General features: G+C 42.6%; 2 protein-coding genes across 4 annotated transcripts in view; both read right to left on the bottom strand.

Moving 5' to 3' along the window:
• Positions 1 to 5,405: 5,405 nt before the first annotated feature.
• On the bottom strand, positions 5,406 to 16,740 carry LOC125632148 (transmembrane protein 14C). The gene is made up of 5 exons (XM_048839883.2): positions 16,595 to 16,740; positions 15,082 to 15,158; positions 10,506 to 10,607; positions 6,461 to 6,548; positions 5,406 to 6,223 (listed from the first exon to the last, which is right to left on the bottom strand). The coding sequence occupies exons 2-5, from the start codon at positions 15,155 to 15,157 to the stop codon at positions 6,166 to 6,168; spliced, it is 324 nt and encodes a 107-aa protein (XP_048695840.1). The 5' UTR covers position 15,158; positions 16,595 to 16,740; the 3' UTR covers positions 5,406 to 6,165.
• Positions 16,741 to 18,504: 1,764 nt separating this feature from the next.
• The window catches only part of PAK1IP1 (PAK1 interacting protein 1), a 17,779-nt gene continuing 12,791 nt past the window's right edge, over positions 18,505 to 23,492 (bottom strand). For all 3 annotated transcript variants that reach the window (XM_048839885.2, XM_048839886.2, XM_048839887.2), the window contains exon 10: positions 18,505 to 22,433. In XM_048839885.2, coding sequence (XP_048695842.2) covers positions 22,273 to 22,433 — 161 coding nt within the window. In that variant the 3' untranslated portion in view covers positions 18,505 to 22,272. The remainder of the gene's footprint in view (positions 22,434 to 23,492) is intronic.

Genomic DNA, 23,492 nt, shown 5'->3' with positions numbered 1-23,492 from the left:
ACAGATATGCCTGACACCCGTCTTCCACCAGGAGACACAGGACGAGATCCATTGATGGAAAGGACTATCCGTATGCTGATCCCAGGGGGATAAAATAAAATGAAATTGTAAGAATGATTTGCACTTATACAGCACTTTGCAGGAAAGGACCTCATAGTGATTTACAAACATTAATGAAATAAGCCTCCTGAAGCTCATATGAGGTAGATAGAATAAGCTTCCCCCATTTACAGATGGGGAATTAGAGGTACAGAAAGGTTAAGTGACTTGCCCAAGTTCACACAGCAGAGCAGTGTCAGAGCTGGGAATAGAACCCTGAGCTCCTTGCTCTCCCCACCTATGTTGCAATCTTTAAAATATACTGACATCTCCAAAATACAGCCACAGTTGTGATAGACTACATTACTCTGTCAGGTGACCTAGCGGTGACACTGATTCCTCCAAATATACATTTGTCCTACTGTGATTCTTCCATTAGATTAATACTCTACCAAATTAAAAATAAAAACTATATTAACTATTAGGAGGAAAAAAGTAGCAGCTGGAGGCCCTAGCTCCTGAGATTGGGACTCAATTATGCTAGGTACTGTACAAGCACACAATAAGGGTCAGTCACTGCCTTGGAGCTTACATTCCAAATAGAAATGCTGGACAAAGGGTGCGTGTGTGTGTGCGTGCACAAGTATATATATGTGTGTATATATATATATATATAGAGAGAGAGAGAGAGAGCGAGCACGCAATTGCACATGGGCAAGACAAGCAAGGCCAGGTTTAGGATAAACAAAATAAAAAACAAAACTAGGTAAATGGTCTTGATCCACCCAGTGGCTTCTGACTCAGCAGTGTTCAGCTTGGGAAGACCTCCAAGGAACCCAGCACAAAGAGCAACCATCTGGCATGTGCACAGCATCCTCCACAGCCCCACTGATGCAATGTGTGCAGTGCTGGATGTCCCAAGCATGGTCGGTGTTGGGACAGCGACCTGCACCACACCTGAAACAGTTAAGCTGGTTCCAGAGGCAGCACAGAAGCTCAAAGTCAGGTAGTCTTTCTATTGGCCTGCTGACGTGGGAGTTTTGGGTAGTGGCAGAGGCCCTCTGCCACAGTGAGCTGCTGTTTTATCTGCTGGAGAGAGAATGTGCAGCACTGTCCAGACAGGATTTCTGCTACGCAGCCAGTGGCAGGGTGCCTTTCACCTACTCCTGAACAGTGGCAAGCGTGGCATTTGCTGGACCTTAGTGATGAGTTTGTTGGCCGTTTCTGTTGCCAGATGTTAGGTGGAGGAATATTGGGCAGGGCTGGAACCCTTGTGAGTTTTGTTATGGGAGAAACTATGATTATCTCCATTTTAATAGTTGGGAGCAGTTGCACAGAGAGAATAAGTGATGTGCCCAAGATCACACAGGACATCTGGCAGAGCTGGGAATCTGGCACCAGAACACAAGGACCTTTGATCTACTCCATTGTGGCATATCTGAAAAGCAGGAGGGGTGGAGTTGTCACCACCTCCCACACTCCTTTGTGCCGGTTCTTAAATTGGCATTTTACATTTTATTTTTTTAGGGGGTGTCACAGGGGCTAGCTCTTGCAGGGGAGTCAGGGACCAGCCTACCTCAGACAGTCTCCTCTAGGGGAGCACAAGCCAGCTCAGACACACCTGGATTCTGGAAGTAATTAAATCCTGAGGTGGCTGGTTGGCAGTTAATTAGCCTGATAAAGGATTACCAGTGCCCAGCTGAGGCGGTTCCCAGAGACAAGAAGCTCTTGAGGGAAGGAGCTTATCAAAGGAAGGGGCCCGTAGTGTACTCTGAAGCCCCGCCCCACAACATGCTATAAAAAACTCCACAGCCCAGCTGCCAAGGTTCCTTCCCCACTCTGAACTCTAGGGTACAGATGTGGGGATCCACATGAAAGATGCCCTACACTTATTTTTACTAGATTAGGTGAAAAACTTCCCCAAGATACAAACTTTGCCTTGTCCTTGAACAGTACGCTGCCACCATCAAGTGTTTTAAACAAAGAACAGGGAAAGAGACCACTTGGAGACATCTTCCCCCAAAATGGCCCCCCAAGCCCTACACACACCCCCTTTCCTGCGGAAGGCTTGATGAGAATCCTCACCAATTGGTACAGGTGAACACAGACCCAAACTCTTGGATCAGGTTCTTAAAAGAAGAATTTTAATGAAAGAAAAGGTAAAAGAATCACCTCTGTAAAATCAGGATGGTAAATACCTTACAGGGTAATCAGATTCCAAACATAGAGAATCCCTCTAGGCAAAACCTTAAGTTACAAAAAGACACAAAAACAGGAATATACATTCCCTCCAGCACAGCTTATTTTACAAACCATTAAACAAAAGAAAATCTAACGCATTTTCTAGCTACATTACTTACTAACTTTACAGGAGTTGTAAGGCTGCATTCTTGATCTGTTCCCAGCAAAAGCACCACACAGACAGACAGACCCTTTGTTCCCCACCCCCCTCCAGATTTGAAAGTATCTTGTCCCCTCATTGGTCATTTTGGGTCAAGTGCCAGCGAGGTTATCTTAGCTTCTGAACCCTTTACAGGTGAAAGGGCTCTGCCTCTGGCCAGGAGGGATTTTATAGCACTGTATACAGAAAGGTGGTTCCCCTTCCCTTTATATTTATGACATCAGCTGTGCCACAACAACTGGTTTTCTGCATATAAAAGCCAGGGCCAGTGTTGGGGGGAGCAAGTAGGGCAATTGCCTATGGCCCCATGCCACAGGGGGCCCTGTTAAGCTAAATTGTTCGGGCTCAGGCTTCAGCCCCACAGTGCTTGGGCTTTGGCTTTCTGCCCTGAGCCCCAGCGAGTTAAAACCTGCCCTGCTTGGTGGACCCCTCATTCAGAGCCACTGCTCTGAGTGACAGGGAACTCCCAAACAGTGACAGGAAGCCTCACCTGTCAGAAACTAGATGCTGCCCCATAGAAGAGCAGCTGCTGACAGATCTCTGCCCAGCCTGGCTCCAGGGAAAGATGTTTTAATTGTAAGAGACCCTACTACAGGGAAAGGACCTGAACTGAGAGAACCTTGCTGAAGGGAAGTGATGGACCCAGATGAGAATGGATAAAGTGAGACTGACTCAGTCTCCCAGCTAAGGTGCTGGGGTAAAGGCTTTCTTTTCATTGGACCTTTAGTTAATAAGCTAGATTGTTCAGGAGTATTGTTCCTTATGTAAAAAATCTTAATTTATAGATGACATTGGGGGAAACTGAGGAAGCGAGCATCTGTAGCATCACACTTGGCCAGAATGGAGTGCTATAGGACAGATACACCGTGTGATGGGGGATGTTAAGGAACAAAGACTTTCCATCTTATGTAATAACTGCCTGGAGGGTGCCTGGTCCTTCTTTTCCCAAAGATTAAAATGTTCAACCAGAGAGCAAAGCTGGCAAGCTAGGAAGTTTAGCACTGTAAAATGATACTTCTTAATACCTCAGGCCATATTTCTGAGCAGGTATTGATCCTCAGCCAGAGATGCCAAGGTGCCATCAGCTCATAGCACGATAAATGACAGAACTAGGACATGGCAAATGGCACTTTTAAAGCCGTCAGCAGAATGACAGCTTGGTGGATGCTTTGCATTAAAAACAGGGAGTCACGTGCTATATTCTTAGAGCAAGGGGTAATGCAAGGCAGATCCTTGTTAAAAGAGAAATGGTTTCTAAGATATAACCAAGTTTTTTCCCCAGCTAACTAAGGCTTTCTCCTCCTCAGCAGTTTGCTTTCAAAGCTCAGTTTTCTGCTCACATTATTTCTGCTAAGAGTGAAATGGGTTTTGATAACTTGAAGGAGTAAGCTTTTAATTTACTGGAATTCAGGGAAAACATCAGCTGCTGAACATAGCAGTGTTGCTGAGTCAGTAGGTAGCCCTCCCCTTCCCAAATCAGTGCAGTCTTTGTACCGCACTATGGTAGCAGTGGTCATTGTTGCTATCTTTGGGATAAAACCTAAGGTTCTGAACACTTATGCTTATTAAGATCTCCCTCCCCCCCAGAGTAATGGGTTTTAATCCTGGAATCTTGGCCAGATTCTAACTGGTTAGATTCTGGTGACCTAAATCCACCTTGGGTACAACATGCTTCGTGTTTTTAAATTTTTTTTTTTTTAACCTAAAAGTAACTCGAGGGGTTTTCTCTGCCTATTTGCCTGGAGACAAAGGCGTTAAGGTTTTTTTTTTTATTTTTTTTATTTTTCTGTAGGCTGACAATCACTATCAGAGAATATAGGTAGCCTATTACAGCACAGCAAAATTTTACAAGCCAAGTTTTGTTTGTTTTATTTCTAACCCTCAGGTGTAAAGTTAGTGAAAAACAGAGAGGTAAAGATGACAGACACCAAGGCACTACACAAATTGGAGTTAGCCAAACTGGAGGCAGTGAAAGAAGCCGAAAGAGCCCTAGAAGCTGCTCACAGGAGAGAAATGGAGGCAAAGGACAAAGAAAGGGAGGCAGCGAAAGAGGCAGAACACCACCAAGCGGCTGCTTACAGGAGAGCTATGGAGGCAAAGAAAAAAGATATGGAGGAGAAGGAAAGAGAGAGGAAGCATGTGGAGGAAGAGAAGGAAAAAGAGAGGAAGCATGCACTGGAGATGGAGAAGGCAAGGGCTCAGCAGAATATACCAACAAACCCTAGCAATCCTTCTCCAGGTACCACTTCCCATCCCAGAAAGTTCCCCACCTACAAGGCAGGTGATGATACTGAGGCCTTCTTAGAAAACTTTGAAAGGGCCTGCCTTGGGTACAGCATCTCTACAGACCAATACATGATAGAGCTGAGGCCGCAGCTCAGTGGACCCTTAGCTGAGGTAGCGGCTGAAATGCCTAAGGCACAAATGAACCGGTATGAACTGTTTAAAACCAAGGCGAGAGTCAGAATGGGGCTAACACCCGAGCATTCCCGTCGGCGATTCAGAGCCCTAAGGTGGAAACCATCATTAAACAGGTGCTCAGTTCCACCCAAGAAGTGGCTGCATTTTGTTACTGGGTGAAGGGATTCTGGTATTTGTAAAACACTTTAGGATATTTCAAGTCAGCATAAATATCATTATAAATTACTATAAAGATGTTATACTATAAGACTGTACTGGATCAACCCTATCTTCCACAGCTGTACTACAGTTTAAGCCACAGACTGCACAGAAAGCAGAGATATGTTAATGATTACAAAATAAAGTCACACCTGTGTCCATTAACTGAAGAGATGCTACAAATGCTCAAGCACTGTTAGAAACTAAAGGGTGATTAGGGAAGACCAGAACTACAGAACTGATTTTATACTCCGAATAGAAAATGCAAGTGATTGTGTATTTTAGGCTGACTTCAACAGTTCAAATACTCTTGCATAAATCTTGCTGAAATTATCCACAATAGAGGTTTCTTTTTTAAAGAGTCTTTAATGCAGTGTTAACACAATGTACACACGTAATTCTGTCTTCTTCCCCGCCATTTAAAAAGTTACCTTTCTTTACATGATCAAAGACTGCATTTGGAGAACAGTGCACTGAAAAGATTTTCTTAAGAAAAGGTAAGCCACAGGAAGGGCACAAACCTGCCCCAATCCAGACTTGCCCAATAAAGGATATAGTTTTGCAATATAAATTCTCAGGTTTTATTAGTATAAAGATCAATCTCCTTTAAATGACATTTTGCTTAACATAATTTTGCAATAAAATATTCAGTTGGTGTTAGACATTCTTACAGCCAAACCGCAGTCAGGTAAAGCATTCTGATAGTTTGCATGCAGAGTAACCATACAGATTTGTATTGTATTTGACCAAGTAAGTACTCCTATTGGCCCACAGTGGGAATTGTCTTTATCACGATGTTAGGCACCAGTTCCCTAGCCCTCATACGTTGTCTATACTTTTTTTTTTTGGACTGCTCAAAATGGGAGTGGTTAATGAAAGATGTATTAGGAGAAATTTAAACTAACACTAACCCAACTTCTCAGAACAAAGTAGGGATAAATATTGACTGCTGAAACAAATGATATTTTGTACACTTAACATTTACCCATGCCATCAAATTTCCCCATCTTAAAAAAAAAAGTTATTTGATGTAAGAACAGTTGTGTGCTCTCTGTATATTCAGGCAGCTGCATTTTCAGGCTTCCTATTGACCCATTAAGTCACAATTATGGATCATGGGGCTTTTCAATCATCTTCAGTCCAAGTCTCCCAACCATTAACAGACTGTTTAAAGGAAAACATTGTAAGTTCATTGAAATTAAAAAAAGTGCAGAGCAAACTTCCAAATACTCCCCGCAAAAACATAAGTACAAAACTGAAATTATCTGGTTTTAAAAAGATACATGGAATCTTATTTAAATATTTTATAATCCTAGAACACAGTAATTTAACCCCAATGTAATTAAATAGGAGTGACTCAAACATATGGAGTAAGATTAGAAACAGCATGTGGTGTAGTACCTGGCACCAGCAATTAATCCTGCAGGCATGACTTTTCCAGAGTTGTAAAATCTCATTCCCATAACTCCAGTCAGTGTTCCAGATGCAACTAAATGAAAGATCGGATGACCAGTCAGAACTATTTCAGAGGTATGTGTGCAAGAGAGACATGCTAACTCAGAACGAGCAAAAAAGAAGTGATAAATAGATCAAGTGTGAAACACGATTAATTTCATAAAACAGAAAAATCAAGAAAACTCTGTAAATTTTTTTTTAAAACCCACTGTAAGGGGTAATATTTTAAACGCAGGTTTTACACACCTATCTGGTGTCCTTATAGTTCCCTTGGAAAAAGATGCATCTTTCATCAGAAATAAGTTATTCTAACCACAACTAAGGCATTGACTCCCTCCGAGTCTTTGGGCAAAACTTGTGCACCTCGGTTTCCCCAATGCGTGTGTGTGTGCACGCGCACGCATGTGTGAAACAGTGAGAATATATTTGTTCACCTATCTCTCAAAGGTGTTCTGAGGATTAGTTAATCTGTGTTTGTAAAAGACTTTGAAGATTTAGCATGCTTCATATACCTTAAGTATTGTTAATTTATTTCAAGAACCTGCACTATCTTCCATTAGCTGAGCTAAGAGTGAGTATTATCCATCTTGATCAGTTATTCCTGGCACTGTCCCCATGCAAATTCATGGAGCTGCTAAAAATGAAGGGCCAAACCGCTGACTACTACACACCCCTCCAATGAAAAAGCTGAGTGATTAGAAAAATGTGCAGAACTCATTCCTCAGCACAGAAGACATATGGAGGATGAAATCCTTAGCCCATTCATGGAGTAGCCAGCCCATAGCAACAACTGCAAAACATAAAAGTGAGCAGAATGGCAGACACCTGTCACCACCTCCCTTTATGGGGGTTTGATTAGCGGATCCATCTGTGCACAAATCCACTGCTCAATCCTCTACAAATAATTTTAATGGGCCTATTTACTCAAGTTGGGGTTTGCAGGATGGATCCCTAGTTTGTATACAACTGTAGTCTAGGGTACTGATCAGAACTGGCATTTAACCTTGTCGCCTTTCACAAATATTTTGTTAAAACTGCCTTAAGTCCTAATGGACTGATCACCATAAATGTAATCAAACAAAAATTATATTTAGTGGCAATTAAGATATCTCCACTCAAGACCTTACAAACATGTATATATGTGAAGATGGGGAAACAATTTATGTTTTTATATCGGGATGGGCAAACTACAGCCTGCAGCCAGCCCATCAACCTTTAAATACAGCCCTTGAGCTCTTGTGGGGGAGCGGGGTCAGGGGCTTGCCCTGCTCCGGTGCTCCAGCTGGGGAGTGGGGTCGGGGGCTTGCTCCGCTCCATGCGTGCTCCGCGCGGCTCCCGGAAGCAGCAGCATGTCCCGACTCTGGCTCCTATGTGTAGGGTTAGCCAGGGGGCTCTGCATGCTGCCCCCGCCCAAAGCACTGGCTCTGCAGCTCCCATTGGCTGAGAACCATGACCAATGGAAGCTGCAGGAGCGGTGCCTGCAGACAGGGCAGCACGCAGTCGCCTGGTCGTGCCTCCGCGTAGGAGCGGGAGATGGGGACATGTCGCTGCTTCTGGGAGTTGCTTGAGGTAAGAGCCACCCGCAGCCTGCGTCTCTGACCTCCTCCCACATCCCAACCTCCTGACCCAGCCTGGAGCCCCCTCCCGCACCCTGAACTCCTCATTTCTGGCCCCAACCCAGAGCCTGCACCCCCAGCCAGAGCTCTCACCTCATCCCGCACCCCAACTCCCAATTTTGTGAGCATCCATGGCCCGCTATGCAATTTCCATACCCAGATGTGGCCCTAAGGTCAAAAAGTTTACCCACCCCTATTTTATATCAACAGATCAGCACATCTGACTGTCACACATTCCATACATTTGGAAAGTTATTTTGCCTTAACACTGCTGACATTAAGGTTTTGTGTTACTGCAAGTTTAAACAAAGGTGGGGTATGTACTGCTTTGGGGCATCAGTTGGAGATGGAAGCAAAAGCCTTACGGAGCCCTGGAGTGCGTATCAACAGTGCTATAGGCAATATGAAGGTGAAAAGGAATACACAAGTCTTTCCCCATTACTTATTTCCATAGTTCTAAAGTTTGAGTGGGTGGAGTGCCACAACCTTAACTGCCATTAAATTAGTTTGTGTTTGCTAACTTCTTGGTTTTTTTTTTTAAACTACAGCTTGGGTGTATAATTCCCAAGAGTCAATGAGAAAGGAAGTGGCACCTGCCTGGGAACCAGAGGAATAAATTGCACTGTTGAAGCAGTGTCTATATTGACCCTTATGATGAGTGCGAGAGGCTGTGATGTTCCCCAGTAAACTGAGTGCCTACCATTTTATCCCCATTTATAAATTATTAAAAAGTAAACAAAGAGCAACCCTCTAGATTTAGCAGTGAAAACATAACCTGTCAGCTGCAGGGAACCTCTGTGAAGTAGCAGTTGCAGCAGCAGGGTGTCATCCCTGCATTACAGCAGATATGCCTATTGTGCTCCCTCCTCCCAGCCAGTATAAAGCACATGGCTCAATGTAAGACACCAGCACATGTGACAACCGTCAGTTTGCCCAAGACCGGGGACTGAACCAATGACCTCTAGAGCTAAAAGCATGCAATTTTACAGCTTGTTCTCAAGAGGTATGCCCTCAAGCTGAGAGTTGTCACAGAGGGACGTCCTCTGTGGATCAGACATAGAGGGTTACGCTTCACACACCCCCTGCCTCCATTGGATTACACAAACAAAATGTTGTGACAAGTGGCTGCAATACAAAACATGTATTTTGGGGATTCACACCATATTACAGATTGTAATTTTTAACCAAAAAACCCTGACCAAAAGTATTTTTTTCACTATGTGAATTGCATGCAACCATACACTCCCGCCTTCCAGAAGCAGCAGAGTTTGAACTCCTTGACCTTCAGGTCCCCTAACTTAGGCTCTTATTATTTGAGCTACAGGAGCACTTCCTTTCTAGACCAGTCACTGGAGGAGGACTTGACACACACTTCCAAGTGACTTACATTGTTTACTAGTCAGCAGTAGAACACCGATGATCAGAACCCCTGGCTCTGGGACAAAAATGTGGTTTACAGCTGTTAAGGACAAGATAACCCAAAATGGTTTTAGTCTCTCTGAAAGACAGTGTGGTGCAGTGGGGAAGATTAGGGTTTGTTATCTTAGACCTGAGGTCTGGATTTGTAGTGAACTTGCATAAACTATTAACTTATTTTAAAAGGAAAGGGGGCTGGGGGGAAAAAGGGTGGTGTCAACAGCTCTTTCCTAACTGTCTTCTAGGTAGGAGTTCATGACTGTAGTCAATAATAGGGGTAGTGAATTGCAGAGGAATTTAAACAGCACGTAGAAGAGGTGAAAGCTGAACTCCCACCTGGTCTCCTCTTTCCTCTAGGCTACTGGCAGCATTTGATGAGGGTTTCTCTCTCACTATCTAGAAGTGATGACCATTCATATCCTCAGCAGATTTTTCTGCAAACTGAAATTTGGCAGGTTTGGCTTGGCATATGTTTTCCTTTAAGGCTAAAATGTCATACAATATTCTATAGACAAACACACCTGATGTACAGTATAACTGATATTCTAGGAATCAGTACATGAAGACAACGATGTGGCTAAAAGCCAGAGCCTGGAGTGATTTAAATTTATTGCCAAACGAGTACAAAGAAAAGTGAGACAGTCTAGCAGGGAGGGGTGGGGAAGACATACCAAAGGGGATAATAATTAAACTCTTATTATTCTCTCTATCAATTCATTTTTCATTAAACCATCATGAAAATTTCAAATAGTGCTCTAAGTTTATATTCAATGTATTGCTTTTTGCCATTTCAGTGAGAGTTCTACAAAATAAAGGTTTTAAATGCCCGGTTAAAACTGAACTTTGAAGCACAATCTTAGCTATGGTGCACCCTACTGCTGCACCATCATATACAGCCTTGAAGTGTTATTAACATAACAGTATGTTTGTTTTACATAGATATTTTAAAGTAGACTCACTCAGAGAAAGCCACACATTTTTTGGATTCTGAGACAGCTGGTAAGCACCCAGTCCAGCTAAGCTCCCGAAAAGAAGACCAGCAGCTAGAGATGGGACACTACCTTGAATAAATCAAACATACTGCACTTATTAGAAGATCAGACATAAACTTGGTCCATAAACCAAGCAGTTAAACAAAACAATCATGTTCGTTCACTGTTATAAGGTAGACTAGAATTTAGATCAAATGTGAGAGGGATGTTAATATTTGAATAGGCTGGCTTTTATTAAGAAAGTCATGATACAGATCCTAACAAAGTACCAAATAACTCTAGATTAGTTGCAGGTAACATTACAGCATTTAGTTCTTTAACATGCAAATAAGTCATTGATAAATTACAAACAGAAAAAGAGTCACTAGAATAAAAGCATTAGACATGACCTTTGATGGGTAAAAGAATTTGTCCCCGTCCCCTCCCCCCGCCGCAAATGTTTCCAGAAGCTCTTGAGAGGTACTAGCATGAAATAAAGGGATTAATTATGTTGGGTGGTACAGATCTCACATAGCAATGATCTGAGATTAGAAAAAGGAAATTTAAACTAGGTAGGTGTCATAAATATAAAGGGAAGGGTAAACCCCCTTGAAATCCCTCCTGGCCAGGGGAAAGCTCCTCTCACCTGTAAAGGGTTAAGAAGCTAAAGGTAACCTCGCTGGCACCTGACCAAAATGACCAATGAGGAGACAAGATACTTTCAAAAGCTGGGAGGAGGGACAGAAACAAAGGGTCTGTGTCTGTCTATATGCTGGTCTTTGTCGGGGATAGACCAGGAATGGAGTCTTAGAACTTTTAGTAAGTAATCTAGCTAGGTATGTGTTAGATTATGATTTCTTTAAATGGCTGAGAAAAGAATTGTGCTGAATAGAATAACTAATTCTGTCTGTGTATCTTTTTTGTAACTTAAGGTTTTGCCTAGAGGGGTTCTCTATGTTTTTGAATCTAATTACCCTGCAAGATATCTACCATCCTGATTTTACATGACATGGTGGCAGCGGTGGGATCCATGTCAGGGTTCCTCCCCACTCTGAACTCTAGGGTACAGATGTGGGGACCTGCATGAAAAACCTCCTAAGCTTATCTTTACCAGCTTAGGTCAAAACTTCCCCAAGGTACAAAATATTCCACCCGTTGTCCTTGGACTGGCCACTACCACCACCAAACTAATACTGGTTACTGGGGAAGAGCTGTTTGGACGCGTCCTTCCCCCCAAAATACTTCCCAAAACCTTGCACCCCACTTCCTGGACAAGGGTTTGGTAAAAAGCCTCACCAATTTGCCTAGGTGACTACAGACCCAGACCCTTGGATCTTAAGAACAATGAACAATCCTCCCAACACTTGCACCCCCCCTTTCCTGGGAAATGTTGGATAAAAAGCCTCACCAATTTGCATAGGTGACCACAGACCCAAATCCTTGGATCTGAGAACAATGAAAAAGCATTCAGTTTTCTTACAAGAAGACTTTTAATAAAAAAATAGAAGTAAATAGAAATAAAGAAATCCCCCCTGTAAAATCAGGATGGTAGATATCTTGCAGGGTAATTAGATTCAAAAACATAAAGAACCCCTCTAGGCAAAACCTTAAGTTACAAAAAAGATACACAGACAGAAATAGTTATTCTATTCAGCACAATTCTTTTCTCAGCCATTTAAAGAAATCATAATCTAACACATACCTAGCTAGATTACTTACTAAAAGTTCTAAGATTCCATTCCTGGTCTATCCCCGACAAAGACCAGCATATAGACAGAAACAGACCCTTTGTTTCTCTCCCTCCTCCCAGCTTTTGAAAGTATCTTGTCTCCTCATTGGTCATTTTGGTCAGGTGCCAGCGAGGTTACCTTTAGCTTCTTAACCCTTTACAGGTGAGAGGAGCTTTCCCCTGGCCAGGAGGGATTTCAAGGGGGTTTACCCTTCCCTTTATATTTATGACAGTAGGCAAGACGATTAGGCAACTTACGAAGAAGGGCTAGAAGGCACCAATAATAGAAGTATTCAAGGTTAAACACACAAAAGGCCCAAATCCAAAGCCATTGGAGACAATGGAAAAAATGATCCCCATGGACTTCAGTGGGCTTTAGATCTGGTCCTTAGTGCAAAAGGATAACCCTGCACTATTGACAGAAGATGCATGCTATTTCCAGTCCTATCCTCAGTGATTTGTAGATAACCTGTAAATGGAACTGACAAAATGTCATCACCTTTAATAAGTGATGAATGCCTTCATCAACCATGCTAAGAGCTGCATTCCACGCCTATTGCTAATGGTGATAGCATTCCATCTGTTCCATTTGCAGGTCACCACTAAAATGGTCTGAAATTGTAAGGCTAGTATGATAAAAGTCTTTACTCAAAGTTTACCAGAACAATGAGCACTTAGTGCTGTAGGAAGCTGATCATTCTTCAGTCATTAATTGTCAGCTGCTCTATTGGTTCAGATCCCACATCTGGGATAAAGCAGGGGATGGAGGGAGAGGAGGTGCAGGACACTCATTTGTGTAAGGAAAAGACACGCACATTAGCAAGTGGCTACTCTATTCCCATCCAGTTCAGCAGCGTAGCTACAGCTTTCTCCTTCAAATTGAGTAACTGATTTTCCTCAGAATGGCCACCGCATACCTGAATTTTGCCTCAATGATCAACAGTAATGAGATGCCCATGCCCACAGCTACTCACACATGGGACCCGCTTCCACCCCCCCATATTCCATAACACAACTGGGCAGGGGATGGGAGGTGGGGAGGGGGTTAGGTAGCGTGATGCCAGGATTTTCCTGGCATGCCTGCAGATTGGTTTTGGAGCACCCCATTGAATACAACATAGGCAAGATATGTTTCAGTACTTATGTTGGAGCCAAACAAAACCTTAAGTTATTACAAACACACTTGGACATTCTGAAGATATGGTCAGGCAGGGTCTCCACCTATAAAAGATGAAGGAGATAATGCTCCCTAGATTTGCACTACAGTAATAGATTTGACATATGAACGTGATATCGCAAGATCATAAGGATCTCCACACAGGAATAGACAATAGAGGTAATTTACACTGAGAACATTTTTTAAAAAAGAAAAAAATTATTAAAGAGCCTACTCTGTCAGTAGTGACATCATTATATAAGGCATCTCTTTTTTGCAAGGATATCAGAATGGTCAGAGATCTGACTGGTTGAACATTTTCAGGTTTAAGTTAAAAATAGATAACTATAGAATAAAGTGAATATAATGATGGACAGCCATTTGCTCAGCTACTCTTCCTTTACTTTTAACATGCTTGTCCCGTACTTTTACTGGCACAGGCAGGTCTCAGTTATTAGCAGTCTCTCATACCCCGTCAAGTCACCTCACTTGCTTTTACTCCTCCCCTCAAAAAAATCATTCCTCTCAGATTGGGAGTCAGGAGACCTGGGTTCCATGCCTCGCTTGGCCAATGAATTACCACATGACCTTGGAAAAGTCACTTAAATTCTGGGTCTCAGTTTCCCTATCTGGAAACAAAGGATAATAATGCTTATCATTTTGTAAAGTGCTCTGAGAAATACTAATCAAAAGTTCAGTGCAAGTTCCAAATGTTGTTCATTACCTCCATCCTGACTGGTCACCTACACTACAGGATGAAACAAGCTAGTGGGAGCACATTAACAAGCTCTCTGGAGCTCCAATTTATTCATATTTGTGGGCAAAACTCCTACTGAATTCAGGGATGTAGGAGCAGGCCAACGGGTAACAGCGAACTCCTCAGTCCACATTAAACATGGGTCTATCCTAAAATTGAGTGAGGGTTTCCATATGAATTGAGGCCTCCCATTGCAAGAATTTTAATAGCTGATGATCCACGGTTCTGTATGAAGGAATGAAAACCAAGAAAAGCAGAACTGGAAGCAGCAGATCAGGGAATAAAGTTCCAAGTGCAAATATATTCAATGCAGCTCTGCAAAGAAATATTGCTAAATAACTCTGACACAGCATAAACAAGTCACACTACTTACAGAAAGGTTAAAATGGAAAGCTGAGCTCCCTAAATACTTGCAGTTACTCTTCTAAATGTACCATTTTTAGAAGTGATAAGGGGACCACTTGTAGAGTACAAGATGGGTGTTGGTATCAATTGTAAAAAACAAAATTAAAAACTACTAGCAATTAACCTTTTTATAGGTTATCTGAAAAATATATAAGTAGGTCATTGATATTCAAGACATCAGCTATAAAGCCTTTCTGAAGCAACCTTACAGCGATTCACCCAAAGAACATAAAGCCATCAGTAGACGACTAGTATGCCTGATTGTGAGTTTATCACAAAAAACCACCAACTTAAATTACAGCTGTCCACTCCCAACTACAGTGAAAGATCTGCATAAACCTTAAACTGTCAAAGTTAAGAACAGCATGAACATTTAGATAGCCTCTTTCTACAAGAAGTTACACTGTGCAGAAAACTTGATATTTTGCTTTTTATATGAGGGGGTGGGGGTGGTTCCATTTCCCAACATCTGATTCAATGATGCACCAGAGAGTTTGAGGCTTTATCAATACTATACCTGCTTTTGCGTAGCCAATTATTCCACCTGATGTAACCAATGCTGCATAGCCAAAGCCTATCCAGTCCAAACCCATTCTGGGAACATAACAAGGAAATCAGAGTTATATTAATTCTTTTCATTCCCTCCTTCCTTGAGGCAGCTTTTATGCAAATGTAAATTTATTTTTAAACTTACTTTAATGCTCTCAAAGGTATTAACTTGATAACACTTGAAACGGAAGTCCTCTATTGATGTATATAGTTTTTGTATAATGACTAAAGGTTGGGCAACAGTAATGCAAACTTCCCTATACTGCTCTGTTTTTAGACAAGGTATTGGCAATCATTGAGAAAACAAGAACATACATGCACCACAAACTTAAAATCCTAAGAACATGAAAGCATATACCATGATATCAGTGTATCTGGATGCAAGTGAGCAGGAGAAACATCTCATATGAATGAACAGTTCTGGACTAAGTGAAAGGATATCACACACATTAAGTATAGAATATTAAAATAGATTTTAAATGGGTTTGATGAACACTGAACCTGAAGGCCAAGGAGAAGCAGCGTGTTAGGAAGGTGGGTCAGGGTCTAATGGCTTGAGACAGATTTACTGAAGCTGCTCCTTAACAGAGGCCATTTGTAATGTTTCTGTGTCAAACATCTTAGGCAATTCCCTATAATGACAACGTAAGGGGTAAGATTTCAGAGTAACAGCCGTGTTAGTCTATATTCGCAAAAAGAAAAGGAGTACTTGTGGCACCTTAGAGACTAACCAATTTATTTGAGTATAAGCTTTCGTGAGCTACAGCTCACTTCATCGGAGCTACAGCTCACGAAAGCTTATGCTCAAATAAGTCTCTAAGGTGCCACAAGTACTTCTTTTCTTTTTGCGTAAGGGATAACAAATCTCATGGTCCTGCAATAGCTCTAGCCCAGAACTTCCCTGAACAGGCAGAGACTGGGCCATGTTGCCATGATCAGATCTGGATCTGAACTTTCTCCAGGCTCAGGGGTGTCTGGATCTAGGTCTGGGTTCAGCCCAGTACACACACAGGTGCCAGCCACAAATCTGGATCCAAACCTCCCCACGGCCTGGGGAAACTCAGAGGCGGGGGCTGGTTCAGGCTCGTTTCTGTAAGAAGGGTTGACAGACCCCTGTGATCACCCCCAGAGGGATGCAGAGTGACTGCGGGAAAGCACTTTGCAAGACGCTAGCAAACAGAGAACAGGGCAGGGCGAGGAACCAGCCGTGACCAGAGGGGAACGTCACCATCTCCAGGGTCTGGGGTCCCCAACCGCAACACCCAGAAAACACCTCCTCCCCCCTCCAAACACGCCCCCCGCAGCCCAGCCTCGCTCAGCCCCCACCCCACGGCCCGCGCACGGAGCCTCGCTCAGCCCCCTGCACAGCTCGGCTCAGCACCACGCGAGAAGTACCAAGCCAGGTACTTGCCCCTACCGCTTCCCCCCGCCCCCGGCAGCCCCAGGGCCGGGCGCGTGCACTGCAGGCCGGCGGCACTGACCTGCCCTCCCCTGGAGCCCAGCTGCCGCGGGAACCTTCGCACCAGGGCCTGAGGCGCCCCGACCTTCCACCCCCGAACCTTCCCGGGGCGGGGCACGGGACGGGCCAGCCAATCAGAGCCGCGCATCGCCCGGGGTTTCCCGCCGCCGCGGCCCAGGGGGCGGGCTGGCTTGGCTCCCTCCGCCTCGCGCCTCACCCTCCCAGGACTGGATTTACCACGGCGCCCGGCCCCCACCCGCTCCCCCTCCCGTGGGGGCAGACGCTCGGTGCTGCTGGCGCTGGGGCTCCGGCTGCAGCTGGGCAGCCAGGCTCCTCCCCCCAGCGTGCTCCGTTCCGCCCCGCCCCCTCTCCCTGCCGCCGATCAGCTGTTTGCCGGCAGGGGGAGGGGGAAGAGCAGAGCCTCAGCACGCTCGGGGGGAGGAGGGGGTGGCAACCTTGGGGAAGGGGCTGGAATCGCGGCATACCCCCCCCTCCAGCCCCCTGCCGTGAGTACCCCCACAACCCCAGCCCCCTGTCCACCCTGACCCCTGCACCCCCTCACACACCCCAAGCCCCCGGCCCTGACCCTTGAACCCCCCCAGCAACTTCTGCACCCCCTACACCCCCAGCCTCCCCATACCCTGACTTCTGCACCCCCCCACACATCCATCCTGAGCACCAAACAGTAGCTCCTGCACTCCCCACCCTTCCCACCTGCACCTGATAGGAGCCGCCCCAGGTAAAGGTTCCACCCCCAACCTTCTGCCCCCAACCCTGAGCCCCCTCCCTCACCCTAGCTCCTGGCCAGACCCCACACCCCAACAATTTTTTTTTTTTTACAGTATTTGGAAAGATTATTAAGTGGGCTGTAGAGATCCTCAGCAATTTTTAAGGGGTCTATAGAAAAATAAGTTAGACTACACGAACAATCAAGGTACCTCACTTTATTTTCATCTACTTGCTGTTACTGATAGGAGGAGGATGAAGGAAAAAAAGAATGAAAAACGGGTGCAGGGGGAGATAAGAGACGAGTACTTGAGGCACGTTAGAGACTAACAAATTTATTTGAGCATAAGCTTTCCTGAGCTACAGCTCACTTCATCGGATGTATGCACTGGAAAATAGAGTGGGGAGATTTTATGCACAGGGAGAACATGAAACAAGGGGTGTTACCATACACACTGTAACGAGAGTGATCAGGTTACAGTGTGTCTGGTAACACCCATTGTTTCATGTTCTCCCTGTGTATAAAATCTCCCCACTCTATTTTCCACTGCATGCATCCAATGAAGTGAGCTGTAGCTCACGAAAGCTTATGCTCAAATTAAATTTGTTAAGTCTCTAAGGTGCCACAAGTACTCCTTTTCTTTTTGCGAATACAGACTAACACGGCTGTTACTCTGAAACCTGAGATAAGAGAGAATGTTCTTTTTCTTGGCTGGGTCCCAAGGAGGGACAAACCAACCAACCACAATAGGTGCAGTTGTGATAAACAGATGATGGGCCATTGTGCCCAGTTCTTCTGATCTCCGCTCAGCATGTCTGTCTTATCAGAAGCTTTTCTCCTGGATTTGCTCAGTAAAACAGAAATAGGTCTTTACTATGGGTTTCATATAGACTGTACTTATTGTGATAAGAACATGCTATCAATGTACAGTGTGGGACATATGTTTCAGCTAAGAAGTGCTTACCTTGCAGAACTCTTTTTTTTTTAAACACGTATATCTTCAGCCCTCACACTGGTTATTGCTGAATTACACTTGCTAAAAGTATCTGACAGCAGCATGTGGAAGAAAATGGTTGGTCTGTCACTGCATACACCTCTCAAAAAAAAAAAGGCTTAATGGATTTTGGTGAAAGGTTTTTGTTGTTTTTTAAACGTCACCTCTGACCTAAAAACAAACATGAAAAACATTTCTTTTCAGCCCAAAAGGAGTTTGAGAATGTTATCAATAACTTTAATAATAAATAAAAAGAGAAACTGCAGTTGACAATAGGAGATTCATTTCAGACTTAACTAGGATAACTGCCACTGTAATGACTGCTGACTTATGGAAATTTTGTTGACTATCCAACTTTGGGCCTATAGTTAGCATAAAATGAATAATAGTTTATATACGCCTCTACAATTAGAGAGGTTAAAAAACTAGCAATGGGCCTAAGCAGAAACTCCAGATCCAAACCTCACCCACAAATTCTTAGGAAATTCATATCCAGACAATAACTTGATTACTGGGATCATATCTAGTAAACAGTATTATTCCACTGCAGTTCAGTCCTTATCAAAGTGTAACATATACATTTCAGATGTTATTGATTAGTAGGTTTTTTTCAATGTTTCTTCTGTCTAGTAATTAGCTGAAAGCCCAGTTACAGAAGATCCCTCTGGCCCTCATCAAATGCATTCACAAGTGTGGTAAATGCAACAGTTTCTTCCACTATAGTAAGTATGCAACACTGGTAAAAAGGACACATTTGCTGAAGAAAGTGTTTTGCACTAACATTTCCTGCCAACACCTTGTGTACTGTGAGGTAAAATATATCCCAAAGACATATGAAGGATACAGAAAAACACTTCTTACAAACTACTAAGATTTAAACAAAACCACCTGAACAAGTGCTTAAACTATCTTCTCACTTTCTTCAATTCAGTGGTACTACAGGGTTCAAAGAACCTGAGAGGTGTTGAATAGGAATTCAGAGCGGACACCACATTTCAGGTTTCAAAGCAAAAAAGTGAGCAGTCCCAAACCAACACTGTACAGCACTGAACCTTTTCAGTAATTAATATTACAGTCAGAAACAGGCTATAGTCAGCATGAGTATACTTGCACCTGGGGCCATAGAATTGGCTGTGGAGACATTTATGGAAGGGGGCTAACGTCATATAGTTCTTTAGGCCTAGATCCTGCAAAGATTTACATGCGAGCAATTCCACTGAAGACAATAGGTCTACTCATGTGCAGTAAGCAAGTTCAAAAGTCTTGGCAGGACAGGGTCTTAGCCAATAAACTCAAGTTTTTGATCCACAGTCTTAAACACGTATATGCTTAATTTTTTGGGTAGAGATTAATCTGCATATTTCCATATTGCAGTGTTTGTGAAAATTCATCCTATATATTTAAAAAACCAAAATTGCTATCTACTAGTCTACATGTATAAATGGCATCCATCACCTCAGCCCATAGACATATTAAATAGAAATAAAAATAGACATCTGAAAATACTATACAAAATATGGTTCTAAAAGAACCATACACAACTCTCAATATCTGCCACTAAAATGGCCTAGCAGTCAGTTAAAAGTTTGATTGGATATATTTCACACTGCACCCTCAAATGGATCAGGCTTATTTTATATAGGTAAAAGCTTTGTATAAAACCAGAAGCTTCTAAAAACTATTTTAGGCCTGAATGTATATTCAGAGTTATGCAAGTTTAAATAAAGGTGTGACTTTAAACTGTCCCTGTGAAGCTAAGCTAAATCAATATAAACCAGGTTTAAAAATCAAATTAACACAGAAAGGGTTTAGTTCAACTAAATAAGGGAAAAAGTTACAAAAGATTAACATAGATTCCCTACTCCAAGAGCACATTGCCACCATAAAGTGAAAGATCCTAGCAGAGTCCAGATGATGTTTGTTTTGCTTTTGTGTCAGAGGACCCTTTAGTGCTCAGGCAGAGTCAGGCTGCTGTGCTAAAATACTTTACAGGTTTTATTTTATGTCCCCCCCAAGATACACTGCATTCCTTTTCCAGTGTGGCCCCATTCATTCTGTTGAGTTTTCCTACCCCTTCAATACTAATCTGGTCCTCTACATTCAGGTTAATCAAATTTTTATATAGAGTAGAGCAGGGGTTCTCAACCTTTTTCTTTCTGCGGCCCCCACCAACATGCTATAAAAACTCCACAGTCCACCCGTGCCACAATACCTGGTTTTCTGCATATAAAAGCCAGGGCCGGTGTTAGGGGGTAGCCACAGGCGCCCCAGCGAAGCTACATTGCTCAGGCTTCAGTTTCAGCCCCAGGTGGTGGGACTCAGAGCCCCAGGTTTTAGTCCCAAGCAATGGGGCTTCGGCTTTCTGCCCTGGACCCCAGCAAGTCTAACACTGGCCCTGCTTGGTGGTGCCCCAGAAACCTGCTCGCGGCCCCCAGGGGTCCCTGGACCCCTGGTTGAGAACCACTGGAGTAGAGAACATTTCTGCTTTAGTGCCTATTGTCAGCCATGATTCTTATTTTGACTGAACATTCCCTGCTCACTTTCCTTTAAAGATAGGTGGAATTATGCCCAGTACGAATACTTAGCACAATGGTATAATGGTTCATCAGGGAGACAACTTTACATACATAATAAATACTACTCTTTCTCTGTTTTACACAATAAATCTCAGAGCACAGACTTGATAAACATTTTTAGGGGAGAAAAGGAGAAGGAAAGAAATTAATGTAAGCTTTTCCAACTTAACTAATTTATATTAGATTTCTTTGAACATAAAGAGTTAAAACGTATAGGACATCTTAAAGTTGTTCTAGCCCACTTCCTATTAACACTGGCATTTCAACAGCCTGAGAGTAAATGTAAATACTTGTAAAATGCCTGCATAAAAGTTACAAAAGTGTTTGTTTCAATGAAAAAAAGAAGAGGAGTACTTGTGGCACCTATGCATCCGATAAAGTGAGCTGTAGCTCACAAAAGCTTATGCTCAAATAAATTTGTTAGTCTCTAAGATGCCACAAGTCCTCCTGTTCTTTTTGCGGATACAGACTAACACGGCTACTACTCTGAAACCTGTTTCAATCAAGTAAACCAACTCCTGGAAAAAAGAGGACATAAACAGAGTTGAATTTATGGACACAGGCCTTTTTAAAATTAAAGACTTGAAACAGTAGAAGGCAAAAAATATACAATTTGCTTTTTACACCCTCTTTTCATTGCTGTCTTACGGGTTAAACACAAGTTTTCTTTTTGTGAATATATGAAGGATATTTTTGGTAGTTCTATTTTTATGACATCATGGAGTATATATTAAGATTGTCTAAAGATAACCCTTAAAGTGATAAAGGCAGGCACATTTTTTTAGTAAAAAAATCCAGCCTAGTAGGTGTATTTAAACCACAGTTTTCCCTGAATTATATAAAAAACTGGTCCCTTCCAAAATTAAGTCCTCCTAGATACAAGTGCCTAAACACTGTGGAAGATCTTTATGGGCTGCCAGTCCTGTTGCAAACAATTTAACATTGTAGAAATGGTTAACTGCAGACATTTTCATTGTATATTTCACTGAAACCTATTTTCAAGTTTTAATTATTAAAACGAGAAAATCCAAGTATATTAACGCAGAACTGCAGCAATTTTTGTAGTTTTAAACTGAATTTCAGAACTGTTCAAAGAGAATTTTAGACTATACTTGATATAATTAAAAACATAAATTAGATATACATCATTATGCGTTTACCTCTGAATGGTATATTTCAAGAAAAGTTAGTACCATCAGATTTGCCACCTTACAAAATTCTGAATGGTCATTTACCAATGTAGAAAAATTTTCTACTCCCAAAATTAGATAGTTTCAGAAATACGTGCCCTGTTGAGATGGCAAAAAATGGCTTGAGTAGAAGTGATAGGTGTAAAAAATGGTTACAGCGATAATGAAATTTACTAATATCAGCTTATTATTTGAGTGGTAAAGAGGTTACATTCATTTTGAGCTCTGTAGTTTCGTTTTCTTCTTTTGCTGTGCACCTTCTGATTTTCGTTTCTTGGGCGTCACTTGCCTATCTCCCTTTGCTGATTTATCACTATCATCAGTCCAACAAACTTTCTTTTTCCTAGTTATCAATGGCTGTTCATCTTCATTTACTGAAACAAAGCAGAACGTTATTCATCATGAGTATTTAAGTTCAATATTTGAAATCTCTGCTGGCATGAAGTACATATTTATTTCCCCCCATTTAAAAAAGAAATTGAAACAGAATGAGCTCTATAATCTATTTTAGTGGAAGAGAGGAGAGTGCCATGTATGTTACTTGGTATGCAATGTCCAAATATCAAGTGAGCAAGTAAATGTATTTTAGATGGTCATGCAGGACTGCCAAGTAAAAAAATACTGGGCTAGATTTTCTAAGTTAGACCCATGATATTGGGTAAATACATCTGTCCACACCTACACACCTGACATGCAAGTGACCTATTAGAGACGCAAAACTGCATTGAAAATCTGACCCAACAGGTTTAAGAACCCATGCACAGCATACTGCCAGTCAAAACCAGTACCCTAAAAGCCTGAGCATTTTATTTACCTAAATATTACCACATTAATTCTTACTTAAAGGTGCTTAGAGAACACTGCAGAAAATTAAGATTTTGGTCAGACTAGCTGTGACCCTCAGAACACCCCAATGCCAGATGGCCAGGGCCTCCCTGGCATATAAAAGTAAATCTCAGCTGGCCTGACCAGCTCAATGAACTTCACACACTTGTCATAATATTAATTTAAAAGGTATCTTGTAGTGTATCACTGGAAAACCAATAACCCTGCTGGTCATTAATATCACTGTGAAATGTGTGCAACCAGTGGTTCTCAAACTTTAGTATTGGTGACCTCTTTCACATAGCAAGCCTCTGTTTGTGACCCCCCCTTTTAAATTAAAAACACTTTTTTACATATTTAACACCATTATAAATGCTGGAGGCAAAGTGGGGCTTGAGGTGGAGGCTGATAGCTTGCGACCCCCCATGTAATAACCTCATGACCCCAGAGGGGTCCCGACCCCCAGTTTGAGAACCCCTGCTGTAAGCAGACAAAAGAGAAAGGCCAACACCTCTTTGGCTCAACTGCAGATTGAACCAGGTGTGACAAGGACAATGAGCCATTCATTTGCATCAGAGATTGCAGGAATATTATTTGCATTGTAAATC

This window comes from Caretta caretta, chromosome 2 (genome assembly GCF_965140235.1).
Source record: "Caretta caretta isolate rCarCar2 chromosome 2, rCarCar1.hap1, whole genome shotgun sequence".
Taxonomy (NCBI): Eukaryota; Metazoa; Chordata; order Testudines; family Cheloniidae; genus Caretta; species Caretta caretta.
The sequence above is the reverse complement of the archived record's forward strand: the minus strand, read 5'-3'. Positions and strand labels throughout refer to the sequence as shown.

Bases quoted from the DNA above. Each gene is read 5' to 3' on its own strand.
- LOC125632148 (XM_048839883.2), bottom strand. From the start codon at position 15,157: ATGGGTTTGGACTGGATAGGCTTTGGCTATGCAGCATTGGTTACATCA. The intron at 6,549-10,505 runs GTGAGTCTACTT...TCTTTCATTTAG, and splicing joins AAATGTGTGGCTTTCTCTGA to TTGCATCTGGAACACTGACT. The intron at 6,224-6,460 runs GTACTACACCAC...TCCTTTAAACAG, and splicing joins GGATTAATTGCTGGTGCCAG to TCTGTTAATGGTTGGGAGAC.